Consider the following 20559-nt stretch of genomic DNA (forward strand, 5'->3'; position numbering starts at 1 on the left):
AATACCCAGTCACTCACGTACATCTTGAACCTGGGAGGCTTTCTAGTTGTGACCAGTTACCCGTCACAAGGAGTTTATGAGGTGAGGCTTGGGTTTCAGTTTCATCGGGCACCTGTGAAAGTGAAGGCAAGGAAATGGAGTGATCTCCCCTAGGTCATAACCCCAATTCTAATTCAGTCCATATTTCTGGAGCGTGTATGTGTGGGGCAGGGGAGATACAGCTGGGAACCAGGTGACTCAGGTCCTGCCCTCTCGGTGCCTTCAGATGAGCAAAAATAGAACAAAACCAGTGCAGCCCAAGGGAGCAGGACTCAGGCCAGCTCCTCGTTTGTGTTTCCAGTGCTCCCTGCCACCCCACTTTCTCAGAGGCCTAATCACAGCACCTGCTGTGATGCCTTCCTAGCTTAGGTCTTGGGGAGTCTTTCTCGGCTCTCATTCCATGCTCACCAGGAGAAGTCTCTGGGTCTGCCTCAGCTCTGCCTGCATGCTGAGCCCTCAGAGCTGCACATCTGATTTTTCTTTCCTTTCTATGCGCAGTGTCTTACACATTATTGTAGTTCATTAAGTTTTTGTTGAATGAAAAGGCATTTAAAAAATTTAAATAATTTCAGGCTTACAGAAAAGTTACAAAAGTGGTACAAAATTCCCCTTCACCTAGATTCCTTAAATACTAATATTCTCTCTCTGTTTCTGTGTTTATGTATATACATACACATATACACAAAATGTCTGAATAAAATTACTTTTCTGAATCATTTGAGACTAAATTACAAACATAATATCCCTTTGAAGTAAATACTTCAAAGTGTATTATCTGCAAACAAGTATATTCTGTCATATAACCAAAGTATAATTATCAAAATTAGGAAATTAACACTTAATTGGTTCTAATATTTAATTTACAGACCTTACTCAAAATTCACTAGCTGCCCCATTAATGTCCTTTATAAAAAAAGAAAAAAAGAATGGTCCTGGTCCAGGCTCAGTTCAGGATCACACATGATATCTTGTGGCCTTTCTCTTTGAGCCTGGAAAGCCTCTGTAGTATCTCTTTGTTTTTCATACAAGCCGTTTATTATACAGAATGTCCCTCAACTGTCCACCGTTTCCTCATGAGTAGATTCAGGTGTGTGTTTTTGGCAGAACTATCACAGAAGGGATGTGTGTCCTCCTCAGTGCATCGTATCTGGAGGCCCTCGATGTTTGTTCACTACTTGAGATGCTCCCTCAGATCACTTGGCCAAGGAACTGCGCAACAGGTTTCTCTCCCAGAAGGTTGTTATTATTCCTTCTGTTGTGAATACGTATCTGGTGAAGAGATACTTTGTGACTATGGAAATATCCCCTTTCCCATTAAACTTTCACTCTTTATTTTGAGCATCCATTAACAAATTTCTAAATCCATCATGTTTATTCATTGTGAACCTCCTGTAAATCATGGCTTTCCTATCTCTTCCATTGATCTGTTTATCCTCATAGGAACACAGGGATTCTTTCTTTTATTTAATGGGGTATCATTTCTTCCTATCATTATTTATTTTGATGCTCAAATATTTTCACATTTGGCCAATGGAAGCCCCTTCAAGCTGGTCCCTGTGTCCTTTCGATGTGTTCACATCACTCTTTACAGACTTCCTTATTTTCTGGCCCAGTAAATGTTCCAGACTCCTTGTGCATTTTGCTAGTCCTGGCCAATTTTCCAAGAAGCTCTGGTGAATGAATATTTAAAGTACCTCCTAGAAACCATTCAAACACTAGCACTGCATACCCAGAAAGCAAATTTTTGCTTTGGACATAACTGCTCCCCCAGGCACACACCCATTTCACTGGTGACACAGAGCTGTCATGGCCCAAGAAAGTAGGACCATTTTTTTGGACCTTATCACCCTCACTCTCTCCATTTCACTTAAAATGAACTTCATTTCCCCAAACCCAACCTGGATTTCTTTTGACTGTATTCTGTTTCTGTGATGTTCTATGACTTTTTCTAATGAAATAGATTAAGTTGCTTAGAAAACAGGTTGTCCTTGGGCGCCTGGGTGGCTCAGTTGGTTGAGCGACTGCCTTCGGCTCAGGTCATGATCCTGGAGTCCCTGGATCGAGTCCCGCATCGGGCTCCCTGCTCGGCGGGGAGTCTGCTTCTCCCTCTGACCCTCCTCCCTCTCGTGCTCTCTGTCTCTCATTCTCTCTCTCTCAAATAAATGAATAAATAAAATCTTTAAAAAAAAAATACCTCATTGGCATGAGGTAAACCTATTTGAAAAAAAAAAAAAAAAAAAGAAAACAGGTTGTCCTTGATTTTGTGCCCTATTATGTTTGGAGAATAAAAATTATATTTAGTTGTTTGCCTGGGAAACAGTTAGTCATTGCTTGTCGGATGCAGATTCAGAGTTGAGGTGTAGGTAGCAGGGATATTTCATCTATACTATTATAGAACCTCTCTGGGGCTGTAGAGCCTCTCAAGCCCAACTCCCAGATACAGCATCTTTCTCTCTTGGCCAGAAGCATGGTGTAGGCATTGGAAGCATCTGAAATTTGGATTTGTCACGCCATGGTTGGCAATCTTGGGATCACCTGAATTTCCTGAGTTCGAGATTCCTATGCCTAATATGAGAATGCTACCCCCATGGCCAGGGGTGATTTGTGATAAAAATTCTTGGATTCAAGCACTTCATGAGCAGGACGGAATCTTAGATCTCCTCTAGTATAGTTCTCTCTTTTTATAGGTGAGGGGAGTGTAGCCCAGAGGAGATAAGTGAGCTCCCAAAGGCACCCCAGGCTGGGATGGGGCCTGAGGCCCCCTGAGCCATGGAGTTGTCCTTCCATTGCTCATGGTCCTGACGATGGGCCATGGCTTGTGGGCATAGGGAAAGGGTGCTACATAACCATAACCATAGCTGTTACTGATCTGTTCACTAAATCATAGGTTTGAGAAGATGATCAGCGGCCTGTACCTGGGCGAACTTGTCAGGATCATCTTGCTGAAGATGGCCAAGGCAGGTCTCCTGTTCAGCGGTGAGAAGTCTTCTGCTCTCCACACTAAGGGCAAGATTGAAACACGGCACGTGGCTGCCATGGAGAAGTAAGCTGCTGGCTGGGTCCCTTCACCTTGAGTCCGCAGAGGGTTAGGGTGGGTAGCCAAGGCGTGGTATGCTCATGGTAGTGGCACAGCAGAAGGAACCAGATCCATCCCGATCTTCACCAGGACAGCTTCAGACCTGGGCCCAGGTTTGGGTGGGTTAGCAATGCCTTCCGTGACTCTGATGCGGCTTCTTGTTGGTTTCATTGGCCAGGGAGTCCGCAGTTGGAGATCTACTCCTTTCTTATATTTTGCTGCCTTCCTTCTCCCCAAAGTGGTGACTTAAAGCTTTTTTAGGGTCCCAGACCCCTTTGAGGATCTAATTCAAGTTCTGGACCCTTTACCACAAAAATGCGTGTTTGTACTCAATATTCCTTACGATATTAGGACAACCTTGACCCATTAAAGCCCATGCATGGAATCTAAGTTACGAACTCCTGCTCTAGCAAGAGGCTTCTCTACCTGGTACTGTTGGGGACTGGCCTTGGCTTTGGTGATTTGAGGCCTCACACAGAGGTCCCTGCAATGGGGAGATGGCTGGTGAAGGCAGCTGGCTCCAGTCCACTCAGGGTCCTGTTCCTCTGGCTTAGAAACCCTGGCATTGCCCTGAGCTTTGTAATGAGTTTAGATTCTGAGCTCAGCAGAGTGACATCTGACTCCTAGAATCTGTTTGTGCAGAGCATGGCAGGGACTGAGTTTCTGTGGAAGTTAAAAGGGTGGTTAAAAGGGTGGGTTCTATGATCTAACTGCCTGAGTTCAAATCCTGACCCTTGCACTTCCTAGCTATGTAAGTGTGGACAAGTAACCCGCTCTATGCCTGTCAAATCTTCAGACGAGTGCCTGGCACATAGTGAGTGTTCAGTAAACGGTGGCTGCTATGATGATTTTGATACAGTTTTCATTATTATATCACGATGTGTCAGCTTATTTATTTTCACAATCCTGAGAGGTGGGAAAGCTGGTTCTCTGAGGGAACTTCCATGGGATGGAGAAACGTGGCCCTCTCATTCCTGTCCCCTGGCCAGGTATAAGGAAGGCCTTGCCAATACAAGAGAGATCCTGACAGATCTGGGCCTGGAGCCTTCGGAGGCCGACTGCATCGCGGTCCAGCATGTCTGCACCATTGTTTCCTTCCGTTCAGCCAACCTCTGTGCAGCAGCCCTGGCAGCCATCCTGACACGCCTCCGGGAGAACAAGAAGCTGGCGCGGCTCAGGACCACGGTGGGCATGGATGGCACGGTCTACAAGATACACCCTCAGTGAGTGCTGCCTGGGGCGCACACCCCCCGCCAGCGAGTCTCCCCAGGACAGAGACCTAGCATTCTCTCCAAACTCCGCTGCTTCTCTGTATGGCTGGAACCAACCATCTCCTCTCCGTGCTGAGTTTACAGGGCAAAGAGAGACCGTATTCATCTAGCTGGCTGGGTTATTTGGGGGGATCATTCTTAAAGAGATATTCTGCTAAGCCCAGTTGCCTGACTAGAAGGGCATCCATCCAGGTATTTATCCATCTGTCCATCTATCCCTCCAGCTATCTGTCTATTACTATTGAATACCTGCTAATATTGGAAAGTAAAATACACTCAGTTACAGATGGGGAAAAATCTGAAGGGCAGAGGTTGCCAAGTTTGCAGGAAGGATACTGGTAGGAAAATGCAGGGAAATGAGAATTTCCCAGAAGGAGGGAGTGGGAGAGCCCCTCCAGCTAATAGAGGTGGTGTTGGGAGTCAGGCAGGTACACAATGAAAAGAGCTGGGGAAAGGACCCTTCCCCTTTGGACGCAGATGATGCTCAGCCAATACATTATGTGTGGACGTGCCCTACTGATGGAAATATTAGTGATAAAATAACCACTTCTTTGATCCTCCAAGTGTCCCTTCCACTACCCTAGCTGGCCTAGTCCCTCCCCCAGTCAGCCCCTTGCCCCATCATCATCCGGCAACTAAAGGGGTAAACCCAGCCCAGCAAGGCTCCTCAGGACCCCCATTCCACTGCTATACCCGCGTCTGTTCCCATGGTCCAGGCCTGGGCCTTTATGATTGTTACATATTTTGCCATCGTCCCTGCTTCAGATACCCGAAACGCCTGCACAAGGTGGTGAGGAGACTGGTCCCGAACTGTGACGTCCGCTTCCTCTTGTCCGAGAGTGGCAGCGCCAAGGGGGCTGCCATGGTGACCGCGGTGGCCTCCCGTGTGCAGGCCCAACGGAAGCAGATCGATGAGGTGCTGGCTTTGTTCCGGCTGACTCGAGAGCAGCTTATGGATGTGCAGAGCAAGATGAGGACTGAGTTTGAGTACGGGCTGAAAAAGGACACCCACCTGATGGCCACAGTCAAGATGCTGCCCACCTACGTCTGCGGGATGCCGGATGGCACAGGTGGGCCGCGCCCAGAGTTCCCATCAAAACTCCTTCAATCCAGTTAGGCTTTTAGTTTTATTTTATTTTTTTAATTTTTTAAAAGAAGATTTTATTTATTTCTTTGAGAGAGAGAGAGAGAAATAGAGAGCACGAGCAGGGGGAGAAGGAGAGGGAGAGAGAGAAGCTGACTTCCCGCCGAGCAGGGAGCCCGACTCAGGGCTTGATCCCAGGACCCCGGGATCATGACCTGAGCCAAAGGCAGATGCTTCACTGACTGAGCCACAGAGGCACCCCAGGTTTTTAGTTTTAAAAGCCTTGGATTCATTTCTGTAATGGAGGGAGGGGGAGTAAGGTAGGAGGTCAGTACTCCTTCCAAATCTGTTTGCCTTGGTGGATCCCAGGCATTTGCAATGGAAGAATACCTAAGTGAGGTTATATGTGCGTGCCTGCGTAGTTGAGAACATGCCGTGTACCCCATGCTGCTGGCAAACAGAAGACCCAGGTGTTGTCCCCCGGAGCTGCCATCTGGATACTTGGACTCGTCTGGCTTGTCTCCTGCCTGCTTCCCTCTCTCTCTTCTCCTGGCGCTTGGCTCTTCCTCTCTGCTCTCATTGTTTTCTGCCCCTGACTTTTCTGATCCTTGATTCTTCCCTGTGCTCAGCCAAGAGGGGTCAGGTCTTTAAGCGAGTGACTTCACCTCTTTGAACCTCAAGAGCCTCACCTGGAAATAATGACCTTTGTAAAATGCTTTATATCTTGTAATTTGTTTTGGAATCTTTAATTTCATCTCATCCTCACAACCACTTTGTATGTTACACAAAGAAAAAATGATTCCCATTTTATTGCTGCCAAAACTGAGACTCAGAGAGGTCAGATGACATACTCAAGGTCGCACAGCCGCACTTGGGGTCTCTCAACAACAGAGATCTTTTCCAGAGCCAATATCCTTCGAGTCTACATGGGAAAGAAACTAAGAGCAGTAAAAGACACTGTTCAAGTGTTTATTCTTTCATTCCTTTCATCCTTCTGTCTTCATTTTTTAATTTTAATTTTTAAAAAATATTTTATTTATTTATTTGAGAGAGAGAGTGAGAGAGAGCACGAGACCAGGGTGAGGAGCAGAGGGAGAGACACACTCCCTGCTGAGCAGAGAGACTGACATGGAGCTCAATTCCAGGACTCCGTGATCATGACCTGAGCTGAAGGCAGATGCTTAACCGACTGAGCCACCCAGGTGCCCCTGCCTTCATTTTTCAAAGTTCCATTAAGCATCTACAATATGTCAAGCTCTGGTCCAGGCAGGGTGATAGCGCAGGGAGTAAAACACAATCCCCACCCTTGTGGAGCTTACATTCTGTTGGGCTGGCAGACAATAAATGCCATATGAGGCCATGTAGCAGCAGGTGCTACAAAGAAAAATAGAGCAGGAGAAGGGATTAGAGAGCTGGCTGGGAGTGATGTCTTTGGCAAATTCAAGAAACAGCAGAATAGCCACTATGGACAGAACAGAGTGAGAGAGGCAGAGGGCAAGGTGAAAGATCATACAGGACAGACTCTGATGCTCTGCTATGTCAGAGAAATGAGAGATACTATTGGGGTGGCCTTGGATGATAGTGGGGGGCATCAGCCTCGACATGGCTTCTTATGAGTCAGGAGCAGGTGTGGGAATCCACAAATGGGAAGAGCATGGGGCAGGAAGAATCATTTCATGCTCATGGTGAATAATTCCTGTGGGCCATAGAGATAAAATGGAAACATCCTCCAGGTTTCACTGCGGTCAGTGTAGCCTGACTTGGATTCATCTTCAGAGGCTCCTTGAGCTTAAGTATCATACATAGCCTTTACCAGATACCAAGAAAAGCAGGCTGGCCTCAGACAGGCTCCAAGTGCCCATCCAGCATTGGGATGCTGTGCTGGGTGACCCACGCTCCTCTGGCTCGGGAGCCCCAAGGGAGAAGGCTCTGAGTCTGCTCTGTGTTGGCAGCTCCTCTCCCTCTCAGTGCCTCCACATAAGCCCCTGCTCTGTGCATGCTGGTGGAATGCAGCTCCCACTTTCTCCACCACAGAGAAAGGGAAGTTCCTTGCTCTGGATCTGGGGGGGACCAACTTTCGAGTCCTCCTGGTAAAGATCAGAAGTGGACGGAGGTCGGTGCGAATGTACAACAAGATCTTTGCCATCCCCTTGGAGATCATGCAGGGCACCGGCGAGGAGGTACAGGAGGGGCGGGGAGTTCTGTGCCCGAGGTGCCGCCTGCCCCCTGTATCGCTGCGGGCCTGGGATGACTGCTGCTCTCTCTCTGCAGTTGTTCGACCACATTGTGCAGTGCATTGCTGACTTCCTGGACTACATGGGCCTCAAGGGAGCCCAGCTGCCTTTGGGCTTCACATTCTCATTTCCCTGCAGGCAGACGAGCATCGACAAGGTAAGACAGCCCAACAGCCTTCCAGACAGCCCGCTGCGCTGTCCACCAGAGGAAACTTGCAGTACCTCTGGGTCACTGTTTGTTGCCTAATTTAAGGGTCTCAGGTTCAGGGCAGCTGGGGAAACATAACTAAGCATTTGAACCATTTAATATTTTCTATGAATATATTCATATATATATGAATGAGCTCTATGAAATAGCTCATTGTATGTATACACACTATCTTTTTTTTTATTATTCTTATGTTAATCCCCATACATCACATCATTAGTTTTAGATGAAGTGTTCCATGATTCATTGTTTGTGCACAACACCCAGTGCTCCATGCAGAATGTGCCCTCCTCAATACCCACCACCAGGCTAACCCATCCTCCCACCCCCCTCCCCTCTAGAACCCCGTTTGTTTTTCAGAGTCCATCGTCTCTCATGGTTCGTTTACCCCTCCGATTTCCCCCACTTCATTCCTCCCCTCCCGCTACCTTCTTCTTCTTTTTTTTTTTCTTAACATATATTGCATTATTTGTTTCAGAGGTACAGATCTGAGATTCAACAGTCTTGCACAATTCACAGCGCTTACCAGAGCACATACCCTCCCCAGTGTCTATCACCCAGTCACCCCATCCCTCCCACCCCACCCCCCACTCCAACAACACTCAGTTTGTTTCCTGCGATTAAGAATTCCTCATATCAGTGAGATCATATGATACATGTCTTTCTCTTTTTGACTTATTTCACTCAACATAATACCCTCCAGTTCCATCCACGTCGTTGCAAATGGCAAGATCTCATTCCTTTTGATGGCTGCATAATATTCCATTGTATATATATACCACATCTTCTTTATCCATTCATCTGTCGATGGACATCTTGGCTCTTTCCACAGTTTGGCTATTGTGGACATTGCTGCTATAAACATCGGGGTGCACGTACCCCTTCGGATCCCTACTTTTGTATCTTTGGGGTAAATACCCAGTAGTGCAATTGCTGGATCATATGGTAGCTCTATTTTCAACTTTTTGAGGAACCTCCATACAGTTTTCCAGAGTGGCTGCACCAGCTTGCATTCCCACCAACAGTGGAGGAGGGTTCCCCTTTCTCCGCATCCCCGCCAACATCTGTCGTTTCCTGACTTGTTAATTTTAGCCATTCTGACTGGTTACACACTATCTTTAATTGCCACGTTGTAGTTAAGAAAAACAGAGGCACGGAGAAGTTGAGTCAGTTGTCCAAGTTGCCACATCTATAAACAGTGGTGGAAGGTTCCAACCCAGGACACCGGCCTGAGGGCCCAGGCTCTTGCACTTTACCCTTGGGGAAACCAGGACCCAGAACCAATGTCCTGGAACCATCTTGGCTATAATACAGAGTACACCTACATATATATAATTAAAACCCCAAGATCAAGAAATAATATTCTTATTGTATGCATTACACTCTATTTTTTATCCCATTTCATTTTGCATATGAGAAACTCAAGCCACGCAGGTCTCATCTGATGGGTCAGTACAAAATCAGAACTGGAACAGATCTCTTCAGGGCTTTGAGAACACCATGGAAACACACATGCAAGCAGTTCCTTCCCACCCTATTATTCAGAGAATGGGGAGAGAGGGGCTCAAAGGGCTGAATTATCTGGTCATACGGCTGGCTCTCTTAAAATTAAAAATGCCAGAATGCTAAGAGCCAGAAGATCCAGTTCTTAGGATTCCATTTCTCAAACATGCGCCGAGAAGGAGTGATCAAGGATGTTCACTATAGCACCCCCTTTTTAATAAGGAAACATGAGAAATCGCTCACATGGCAGTGGAGGATGGCTAAAGAAACTCTGGCAGAGCAATCATAAGGAATTACTTACCTGATCTGCATTTACCAGGCACATGCATAGTGCATGCTCGGTGCCGGACACTGTTTTAAGTGCCTCACCGACATCGCCCACCTGACTGGAGGCAGCAGAGTGAACGCGGTGGTTAAGAGCCTGGGTCTGGAAGGTCATGGAATCTTGGCTTCTCCACTTACTGACTGTGTGACTGGAGGCAAATTATTTAACCCCTCTGGACCTTCGTTTCCTCATTTGAAAAACGGGGATAAAATAGTACTTATTTCATAGGTATTTTTTATTTCTATGCAGTTATATTTGAGGAATATTCCACTCCGTGAAGGGAGGGGGCAGATCCATATTAACTGACCCGGAAAGGTCTAAAAGATACATTATTAAGTGGAAAAACCAAATTACAGTAGTCCACACACAGTGTGAATTTATTTTAAAATACATGTCAATGGAGAGAGAAGGGTCTGGAGGGAGTCCTATCAGCCTGATAGTAGAGGTTACCTCTCAGACTGGGGGGATGGTAAGTTAAAGGGGACTTTGTCCTTATCAGTAACACTTTAATTTTTTACAAGGGCGACATATCGCTGTATGACTGCTGCCATTAAAAATTAACACGCCATTCAGACAGCCGTGTGCCGCTGTCCACAGTCCTGAATGATCAGTGCATGCCCAGGCACAGCCGCTCCTCCTGACCAGGACACCGGGTCTCTAGGCCTCTCCCAGGGGTTCTGACAGATTCATGGATACACAGTTAAGAGGGAGGGGGAGACAAACGGACAGCTGGGAGCAAAGCCACAATGGCTAGGGAGCAAAAAGAAAGACTTTCAAAAAATACTATTTTTGTGTAATTGCAACTAAGACGAAAGATTTTCAACTGGGGGTGAATCTCTGATGTTCTACATACATCTACCAGGGAAGGAACGAGGGAGCCGAACCTCCCAAGGACTGTGGAGAGAAGGAGGGAGACCAAGGCCGAGGGCCCCAGGGTGAGATGGCCATCTAGCCCACGGGGGTGGGGGCACTGCCATCAGAGCTGCTAGCCCCCTCCCCTATCCCAGGAGCTCTCCGAGCCTAGACGCCCCAGCGTGACCAGCCCTCACCCCACCCCCAGCCCTAGGCTGTGGATTCTGAGGCTAGACTAACTCCTGCCTCCGACTAAGAATGTAATCTTGGGCTTTCTTTTAAAAAGAATGAAAAATACTTTTTCTCAGTATTATAAAAATTATACATGTGAACTTTGGGAAAACTAGAAAATATGGAAACACAAAAGGGAAAGACTAAAAGGCACCCATAATCTTGCACCCAGAAAGAACCCTGTCAACTTCCTGGTGTGGACATTGTTGCACACCTTTTTCTACATATGAGTGTGTGTGTATGTGTGTGTGCACGTGTGCGTGTGTCTGTGTGGTTTTTAAAAGAATAATGTATTTGTTTAATTTGTGTTCACTTTACCGTGTATGGTGAACATCTTTCTCTAAGAGTCAATGTTCTCTGACAGCCTGATTTTTTATAACTGTTTAAACATTTCCTATATCGATGCACAAGATAATAGATCTATATCATTGGAACGATAGGCTGCCTCTAGTTTTTCATTGTGGAACCGTGCTTTGATGGACGTGTTGTAGCTTTTATCTTTCATCACATCTTAATCTGTCCTTGGCTGAATTAGACATAGACATAGACAGTGACTAGCAGCCGACCATAGCACTTTGCATCTCTTTGATGTTGAGGTAGGGTAGTGGTCCCAGCAAACTATTGCTCAAATAAATTTCTCCTTTCTTTCAGGGAACACTCATTGAGTGGACCAAAGGCTTCAAGGCCACTGATTGTGAAGGGGAAGACATGGTGGACATGCTCAGGGAAGCCATCAAGAGGAGAAATGTATGTTATGGTGTTGAGGCTCATGCCCAACCTTGCACCTTCTCCCAGGGCCCTTTGCTCTGCCATCCTGTGCCCATTCCTATGGCTCTGGTCTCTGCCCCCCTTGGGCTGATATGCCCCTCCTGAGCCTGTTTGGCGTGCACATCCTACTTATAGTATGGCTACTCCCTTTGCAGGAGTTTGACCTGGACATAGTTGCAGTTGTAAATGACACAGTGGGGACAATGATGACCTGTGGCTATGAAGATCCTAATTGTGAGATTGGCCTGATTGCAGGTAAGTGGTCAGGCATGTCCCATTAGCCTACTCCTGTCTGATCTTTTGGTGGTTTCCTTTTCACATAGTGTGGGGCTGGGGGTGGGGGTGGGGTTGGGTGGAGCATTGTTCCATTACACAGAGCTTCTAAAGCCAGCTTTGTCCAACGCAGAGATTAAGTTAAGATTAGGATTCCAGGTCTCCTAATTTCTAAATTTTTACTTCATATCTTTCTCCTTAAGGGTCCTAAGCCAACGTTGTCCTTTTGTTGAGGAAGGAGAATAGCGTAGAAAGAGGGGTTTTCAAATTAGGGCCTTGGGGTAGATTATCCAGACCGGAAATAGACCACTGTTGTTTTGGGGCTGATTTTCATCAGCTCCAATGTACACCTCCTCTGTTAACTGACCTCTTCTGGCTGTGGATGTGCAGGATGGGGGAGAGTTGGAAAGAAACCTAGAAGGGAAGGGAGTGGCCTGGCACGTGATATAGGCATTTAAGGGGCTTTGGGGAGAATTCTGGCAGTGATTAAGGGCAAGGGTGGATTTCAGGGGGCTGACTCTCTAATTGGTGAGGGGATGGGTAGGATTTGAACAGGTGAAGATGGAGATGAGCATTCCAAGGGACAGGCACAGGTTAGTAATGACGGAATGTGGGAAAGTTGTTCCAGTTGGCTGTCTGGGCTTCCCGATGGTGAGCAGGGGATAGAACAAGGAGATGGGGATATAGTGAGACACCTCCAATGCCAACTAAGAGGTTTCATCTCACTGTAGCTCTTACCTGCTTTGTGACAATGGACAGGTTACTTACTCTGCCTGGGCTTGAGTTTCCTCATCTGTTGGGGTGGGGGCTAGGATTAGGAGGGCAAAGGGGTGAGATTTATTTGATTGCATATAATAGTTGCCTGGACTGTTGCACTGAGAATAGTTCTGAGACCAGGTCAGGGGCAAAGGAGAAAGAAAGTGGCCTACAGATACCAATGTTTACCTCTCCAAGACTAGATAATTCCTCATGGTCCCTTCTAGCTCTGGTTGCTAACTGTGACTACTTGGGAGCCCATCTTGTGTACCTATAGCTTAACAGTAATGGTGAGGATGAGGATGTAATGTGATGGTGATGTAATGTGATGGTGATGTAATGTGATGGTGGTGACGAGGAGGGGGAGGATGGTGTTCTCTCAGGCACCACTTACTATGTGGAGGAAGCATCTCACTGTTTTCTTTAGAACAAGCCTATAAGGCAGGTATTATTTCCTTTTTACAGATGAAGAAATTGGACCTCTAAAAGATGAGATACTTGTCTATGGTCCCCTAGTTACGAGTGTAAAGCTGGAATTCACACCCAGTCATACCTGACTTCAAGCCTAAATTTCTCTCCGCTGCCCCCCTCTGCCTCTTTAGGACCTGGTGATGTTTTTGAAGTCTAAAGTCCCTCCATGCTTCCTTTTAGGAACAGGCAGCAACATGTGCTACATGGAGGAGATGAGGAACATTGAACTGGTGGAAGGGGACGAAGGGAAGATGTGCATTAACACAGAGTGGGGAGCATTTGGAGATAACGGCTGCATAGACGACATCCGGACCCGATATGACAAGAAGGTGGATGAGGGGTCCTTGAACCCTGGCAAACAGAGGTGAGGAGGGTGGATGTGTATATTTATGTGGTTGTGCAGTGTATGACTTTATCAGATCGGGGGGGTACTATATTCATATCATAGCTGCTATAGCTTTGTATTTTTATTACTAGTCCACATCAGAGGTCAGTGAAGTGTCTTATTGGAACAAAAGCAAAATACAGGACAAGTTTCCAGGAAGTAGAAAGAAGGGGTGGCTTTTTCTAATCACCATAAGGTACCATAAGGTCCAGTGGTGGCTTTGGAAGTGATTTAGACATGGTCACCAAGTTCATTCAGTGTGGGCCAAGTGTCATAGAGCAGGGGCATGCTGACTTAGTGGGCCCTTTCGGGATGGGCTTCTAGTAGATCCAGTTTAGAGGTCAACATCCTCAGCCTTTCAAGGTCTGGCTACCAGGTTGGTGACCTCTGTTGTTCTGGGGTGGGGAAGTGTGAGCAGGTGGTGGATGGGAGTACTGGTTCTCAACCATGATGTCATGTCCCATCATGGGTCACAGTCACTGGGGAGGTAGATTCTAATTACCAGCCATACTACTAAAAATACTGAAATCAATGAATGATTCTTAAAAAAAAAATTGAGTACATTTTCACTTGTGTTCTCATCTAGCTTCTTGAGTCAAAGAGAAAGGGGTAGGTAGAGATAGAGTTAGCATGCTAGGAATTGATAATTAACTCAGGCCCATCCAGAACAGCAGGTGTTAGCAAACTTTTTCTTTAAAGGACCAGATTGTAAATGCTTTACTATCAGGCCATATGGTCTTTGTCACAATGAAACTCAGTGTCTTAGTATATAAAATAAGATGAAAATATAGATTTATCATGATGATGATATCCCAGTGGCGAAGTTGAACAGATAGGAAATGTAATGGGATATGTGGGCCACAGATGCCTTGGTAACTGTGGAACCAACAATCCTGTACAGGAAGATACCTGGGCAAGGCCAGGACCAGCCTTAATGGTCCTTGGTCTTCCTTCGGCACTAGCCTTCATAGCTGGAAGGAAGGTGAGTTGTGGGAAGCCCAGCTGAACCGGAGGTTGCTCCAAAAAGAAGGGACCTTATCTCTGAATCCCAAGTTGGGGCATTCGAGCATCATGGCTCTTCTCAAGGGGTAAGTGCCTTCTGACTTAGTTTTGTGTCTGAATCCATTGGAGGCTCACATTTTTAGAGTGAGAGTTTAAGGGAGCAACACATTTGAGTTTGCTTCGCTGTCACTATTATTTGAGTATTGGTTCCTTAGACTGCTGAGGTCCTGAGCAGTAAAGTGAATACAGGTCCAGCACACAAGTCTCAGACACAGCTTCCCACTTGACCTGCAGGCCTTGGTGGTCCAGCTCCTCATCACTGTTAGTAACGCTGTCTCTCATGCCCGTGCACAGTGCCTGGTCAGTACCTGCTGGTTACAAAGTCCCTTTTCCTCTTGCTCCTTCCCTCGTGGAGCTCACAGCCTGGTAGAAAGGGCTTGGCTCCCTTCCAACATGCTTAAAGAACCCCTGGTGTGTGCGGTTTAAGTAGAGTATTTCATGAAGCAGCATCTCTAATGGAACAGATTTCTTCAATTACAAAGCCAAGGGGAATCTAGTAAACCAGATTTATAATACAAAGCCAAGGAGAACTGGCTTTGGGACCTGGAAAGGGACTCGCTTTTGCTCAGTGCCCGCTGTGTACCAGATGCTGGCCTCCCGACACTCTTGTGAGATCAAGTTCTCTGTTTTATGAATGATGGCTCACTGTGCTCACTCCTGCGTCCAGTACGGGGCATCGCTGGGACCTGGCTTCTTCCCGATCAACGGGCTCCAAAGACTGGCTGTCCCATAGTGTGCAGCCTTCTGCATTGCATTTCTCTGGGCCTACTACCCACTCTGAACCACTCCAAACCAGGCAGTTGCTGGATGCCAGTGGTATACCATCCATACCCAGACTCAAGGTCCTTTTGTGAACCACTCACCAGTGCTGATTTTCCTGCTTGTATCAACCTTATCCCTATTCTCCAAACAGATACGAGAAAATGACCAGTGGGATGTACCTGGGGGAGATTGTGCGGCAGATCCTGATTGACCTGACCAAGCAGGGTCTCCTCTTCCGCGGGCAGATTTCAGAGCGTCTCCGGACCAGGGGCATCTTTGAAACCAAGTTCCTGTCCCAGATTGAAAGGTGATGTGGGATCACGTTCACCTGCTCGGTGTGAGAGGCCCTGACTGGGATGTGCTACTGTCAGGCTGGGGTCCAGCAGACTTGAGATTTAAAAATAAAAACAGTAAGAGCCTGGCTGGGCAAGGGGTTTCCTCCTAGAGCTGCTCTGTCTCTCTAGCTGCATCAGGGACCACAGCACACAGCTGAAGGGCCAGCCGCGTGCCTGAGCCCTGAGCTTCCTAAACTGTTACACGGGAGTGAACTTCGGCTAAAAAGTGATCCTCTTTTGTTTCTGAAAAGATGATGTGTCCATAATATGAAAGAAAACTCTTTGAAAAAATCACCCATATGGTCATGATTAAATATAGCTGTTTTGATTTTTGCATATTACCTTTCAAGTTTTTAAATGTGTGTAAACATAATTGCAATCATACCACACATATCATTCTATATATTGTTTACTTAGTGTTTGTACATGACAATTTTCAGTTACAATTCTGAAATAATTACGAAAAATTTTAAAATATATAAGAGTAGAGGGAATGGTAAAATGAATCTAATATTTGCATCACCACCTTCAACAATGATCAACTCACAGCCAAACTCAGTCTGTTAATATACTCCTGCTTTTCCCACCCCCAAACTGGATTGATTTGAAACAAATCTCACATTTTATGTCAGTTTATCTATAAATATTTTAAAATGTATTTCTAAAATATTAGTTCTTTGAAAAAACCATAACCTTCTACTCCTGAAACCAATATTACACTATATGTTAACTAACTAGAATTTAAATAAAAAATTGAAACAACACAAAACAAACAAAAAATCCTTAAAAACAAGTAATAAAAAAACCCATAACCATATACTATCATCACATCTAAAATAGCTAATGATAAACCTTAATCTCAAAATATCCTGCCAGTGTTTCTATTTTCCAAATTGCCTACAAATAATTTTTGTTTGCATCCATATCTAAACAAGGTCCATAAAGTGCAGTTGGTTGATATGTCTTTTAAAAATTTCTTTTAATGTATAGACTTCTCCTCTTGTTTCCCCTTGGAATATATTTGATGAAGAAACTGTCATTGTATCCTAGAAGTTTCCTGTGTTCTAGATTTTGCTGATTACAGCATTTAGCATTTTCCTCTCCCTTGTATTTCTTGCAAACTCACAGGAAGACCCAGATGCCTGGTTAGATTCACTATTGAAGTTTGGACAAGAATATTTCATAGGTGGCATTGAATTGTCTGTCTGTCTGTCTTTTATGATCTTAGCAGTCATTGATGCTCATTGCTTAGATCTGTGATTCTAAAATGATGACAAGTTAATACTAACACTCCTACATCTTCTAGCTGGAATACTTCTAGAAAGAGAAACTTCCCCATCTCAACTCTTTGGTGTAATTATCATTTTAAATGGCTGCGTAATGTTACATTATATTGCTATACTGTAATTTACTAAACTTTCCCTTTATTTATTTATTTATTTTAAAGATTTTATTTATTTATTTGACAGAGAGAGACACAGCGAGAGAGGGAACACAAGCAGGGCGAGTGGGAGAGGGAGAAGCAGGCTTCCCGCGGAGCAGGGACCCCGATGCAGGGCTTGATCCCAGGACCCTGAGATCATGACCTGAGCCAAAGGCAGATGCTTAACGACTGAGCCACCCAGGCGCCCCTAAACTTTCCCTTTAGTATAAGATATCTAGCTTGTAATTTATGGATTTCCGCAATTCTGTGTAACACCATTATATTTCTTTTTTGTGTTATCATTCGCATCTCACAGATTATTTCCTTAGAAGTAGAAGCGTTTGGTTAAAAGAAGTATTTCCCTAAGGACACACTTTTAAAAATATAGTTCCAGTTTCCACCACTAGTTATGTACAAACATGTCAGTTTCACTGCTTTTCCTACCAGCACTGGTTCTATCAGGATTTTGGTATTTGGAATTTCTGTCAATTTGCATTCATTCAGTTAATTTTACTGGTCTTTTTTTTTTTTTTTTAAGATTTTTTATTTATTTATTTGAGACAGAGAGAATGAGAGACAGAGAGCATGAGAGGGAGGAGGGTCAGAGGGAGAAGCAGGCTCCCCGCCGAGCAGGGAGCCCGATGCGGGACTCGATCCCGGGACTCCAGGATCATGACCTGAGCCGAAGGCAGTCGCTTAACCAACTGAGCCACCCAGGCGCCCCCATTCCCTTTACTTCTTAATAATACAGTGTGTATTTCTTTTTTTTTTTTTTTTAAAGATTTTATTTATTTATTTGAGAGAGAGAATGAGAGACAGAGAGCATGAGAGGGAGGAGGGTCAGAGGGAGAAGCAGACTCCCCGCCGAGCAGGGAGCCCGATGCGGGACTCGATCCCGGGACTCCAGGATCATGACCTGAGCCGAAGGCAGTCGCCCAACCGACTGAGCCACCCAGGCGCCCTTTACTGGTCTTTATGGCCAGATGCCAGCAAGCCAAAAATCACTTTGGGAGAAAAGGAAAACTCTTTAGAAGTGAAAGCAGTGTACTTAATGAGAGAGATCAGATGGACTGTTGCAGAACAGATCTTGCCTCTAAGGAGATGGTGGTAGAATCAGTAGCAGCAGCAGCAATTTTGTGTTTTTGAAATGTTGATCAGCAGATATCCCGCCTCCTTTTTGTCTGGCTTCAACCCATTAGATTCAAAAGTGTAAGTTAAAAGCCATCACCTTTGATGACCAGAGGGATCCTCTTTTGCTGTGGGAGCAAATGGTTTCTTCCTCAAATGGACTATCTTTGCCTTGCCTTTTTTTTTTTTTTTTTGCCTGAATAAAAAGGAAGATGTTCTTGGACAAGAGTAAGTTAGCAGGACCTATATGCCTCCAGAAAAATTTGCTTCTGCCGCACAAAAGGTGTCTGTTTTGGATGCTTTGATTTCCTGTTTCGAGGTATTTTATTTTTAAACATGATGGAATAAAAAGAAAATCATATCCAATGTCCTGCCAGTTGGGAATGGGAGGTGCTATGCTGACTGTGGCCCATTTCAAAGCACATTGCCCAATGGATGCAACAGGGATTCTTGGGGGGAATCCTGGGCTTCTACAGTCTCCAAGCCTGAGTTTAAGATTGCTTGTGCTGTATGACCTGAGGCAAGTCGCATTACCTCTCTGGATGACAATTTCTTTTTTTTTTTTAAGATTTTATTTATTTATTTGACAGGGAGAGACACAGTGAGAGAGTGAGAAGGGAACATAAGCAGGGGCAGAGGGAGAGGGAGAAGCAGGCTTCCCGTGGAGCAGGGAGCCCGATGTGGGGCTCGACCCCAGGACCCTGGGATCATGACCTGATCCGAATGCAGACACTTAACGACTGAGCCACCCAGGCACCCCTGGATGACAATTTCTTTCCTTATAGAAGATAAATGCTCTACTGTTTAACCCCAGTGATTGACCCAAGGGTTGAGCAGGGGAATGTACGTCAAAGAACTAGGTAAACTGTGATGGGCTAGACTGTGGAAGGAATTTCAGGTTTTATTATTTTACATACTGAAAAAAAAAATCCACTTTTTTTTATCCTATACAAATATTACTCATTCATAAGCAAAAGGAAGGGGCACCTGGCTGGCTCAGTTGGAAGAGAATATGACTCTTGATCTCGGAGTTGTGAGTTCAAGCCCCAAGTTGGGTATAGAGATTACTTTTTTTTTAAGATTTTATTTATTTATTTGAGAGAGACAGAGAGAGAGAACATGAACAGAGAGAGGGAGAAGAAGATTCCCCACTGAGCAAGGAGCCCGATGCGGGGCTCGATCTCAGAACCCTGAGATCATGACCTGAGCTGAAGGCAGATGCTTAATCTACTGAGCCACCCAGGTGTCCTGGGTGTAGAGATTACTTAAATTTAAAAAAAAAAAAAAAGGCAAAAGGAAGAAAATAAGAACTACCAGTAATCCTACCAGCATCTGAACAGATTTCCTTCTGCTCTGATTTTTTTTTTTCTGCACAAAGACAAACATTCAAAAACAACAACAAACCAAGATCATATGGCACATAGTATTTTATCATCTATTTTTTTAACTTATATGTCATGAACGTTTGCCATAGCATTAAACATTGTCACTCAAGCTCATTGTTAGGGTCTACAAAGGATTATATTCTCTGACTACACCACCATTTACCTGCTGAATCCACTGTATAGCCAGACAGGTTATTTCTCAGTTTTTCTCCCTTAATAACATTCTTCTTCCCTTTGTATTCCTTGAAACAGTCAAGGATATAATTTTACCTTGTTTAGCTTGGAAGCCAGAGCTCTAGGAGTTCACTGGGAGATAATCAGGGTCTAGACTTGAGGCCAGCCTGTCCCCATGGCAGGTGCTTCTCTGTTTTGTGCTTATGTGCTTATGGTCCTGTGTGTGGGTTCCTGTTCACTGAAGTGCTGATTGTATTTTGTTTACTAATTTATTCACTTCCCCATTGAATGTACACAGCCCTATGCGGGTTACTACTGAGAATACAGTCTTACCCTCAAAGAGCATGTAGTCTAGTTGGGAAGAGAAAGCAGAAAATCAGAAAAATTAAGTAGAAGGAAAGTTGGCCTCCAGGTGAACAGGGCCAGAGTAATGGGAGCTGGCATGCACAGGGGAGAGGATAGACTTGGTGTGAGAAGGCATGTGCTTGAATCCCCGCTCTCTGCTGTCTGTGGGTAAGTCTCTAGCAACTCTGAACCTCAGATTCATCTTCTGAAAATGTACACCTGATGTGTTGGTTGCTGAATCTAAGAATAGCTTCTAGTGAGATAATAGGTTTGAACATGCCTAACACCAGAGGGGCCACACTTTATTTTTTAAAGATGGTGGGACTTCTGGTGGTGGGGGGGAGTCGCAGGCTTCCTTGAGTCCCAGCTGCTGTGGCATTCTGCTCTAACGCAGCCATTGCCTGGATCATTTTTTTCCTCCTTCCGCCTAAGGCATATAGGGATGTGGGGGCTGTGAGCCACGCGGAGC

The 20559-nt window shown here is 45.3% G+C and overlaps 1 protein-coding gene across 2 annotated transcripts in view; it reads left to right on the forward strand.

Moving 5' to 3' along the window:
- Nucleotides 1–20559, forward strand: part of HKDC1 (hexokinase domain containing 1) — a 43935-nt gene that overhangs the window by 19731 nt on the left and 3645 nt on the right. For both annotated transcript variants that reach the window (XM_045876220.3, XM_064594736.1), the window contains 9 exons: nucleotides 2927–3082; nucleotides 4105–4338; nucleotides 5152–5456; nucleotides 7505–7650; nucleotides 7742–7861; nucleotides 11475–11570; nucleotides 11747–11846; nucleotides 13272–13455; nucleotides 15452–15607. In XM_045876220.3, coding sequence (XP_045732176.1) covers nucleotides 2927–3082; nucleotides 4105–4338; nucleotides 5152–5456; nucleotides 7505–7650; nucleotides 7742–7861; nucleotides 11475–11570; nucleotides 11747–11846; nucleotides 13272–13455; nucleotides 15452–15607 — 1497 coding nt within the window. The remainder of the gene's footprint in view (nucleotides 1–2926; nucleotides 3083–4104; nucleotides 4339–5151; nucleotides 5457–7504; nucleotides 7651–7741; nucleotides 7862–11474; nucleotides 11571–11746; nucleotides 11847–13271; nucleotides 13456–15451; nucleotides 15608–20559) is intronic.

Source organism: Mirounga angustirostris, unplaced genomic scaffold, assembly GCF_029215605.1.
Source record: "Mirounga angustirostris isolate CCGP_5_RB_7025 unplaced genomic scaffold, mMirAng1.0.hap1 SCAF_6, whole genome shotgun sequence".
Taxonomy (NCBI): domain Eukaryota; kingdom Metazoa; phylum Chordata; class Mammalia; order Carnivora; family Phocidae; genus Mirounga; species Mirounga angustirostris.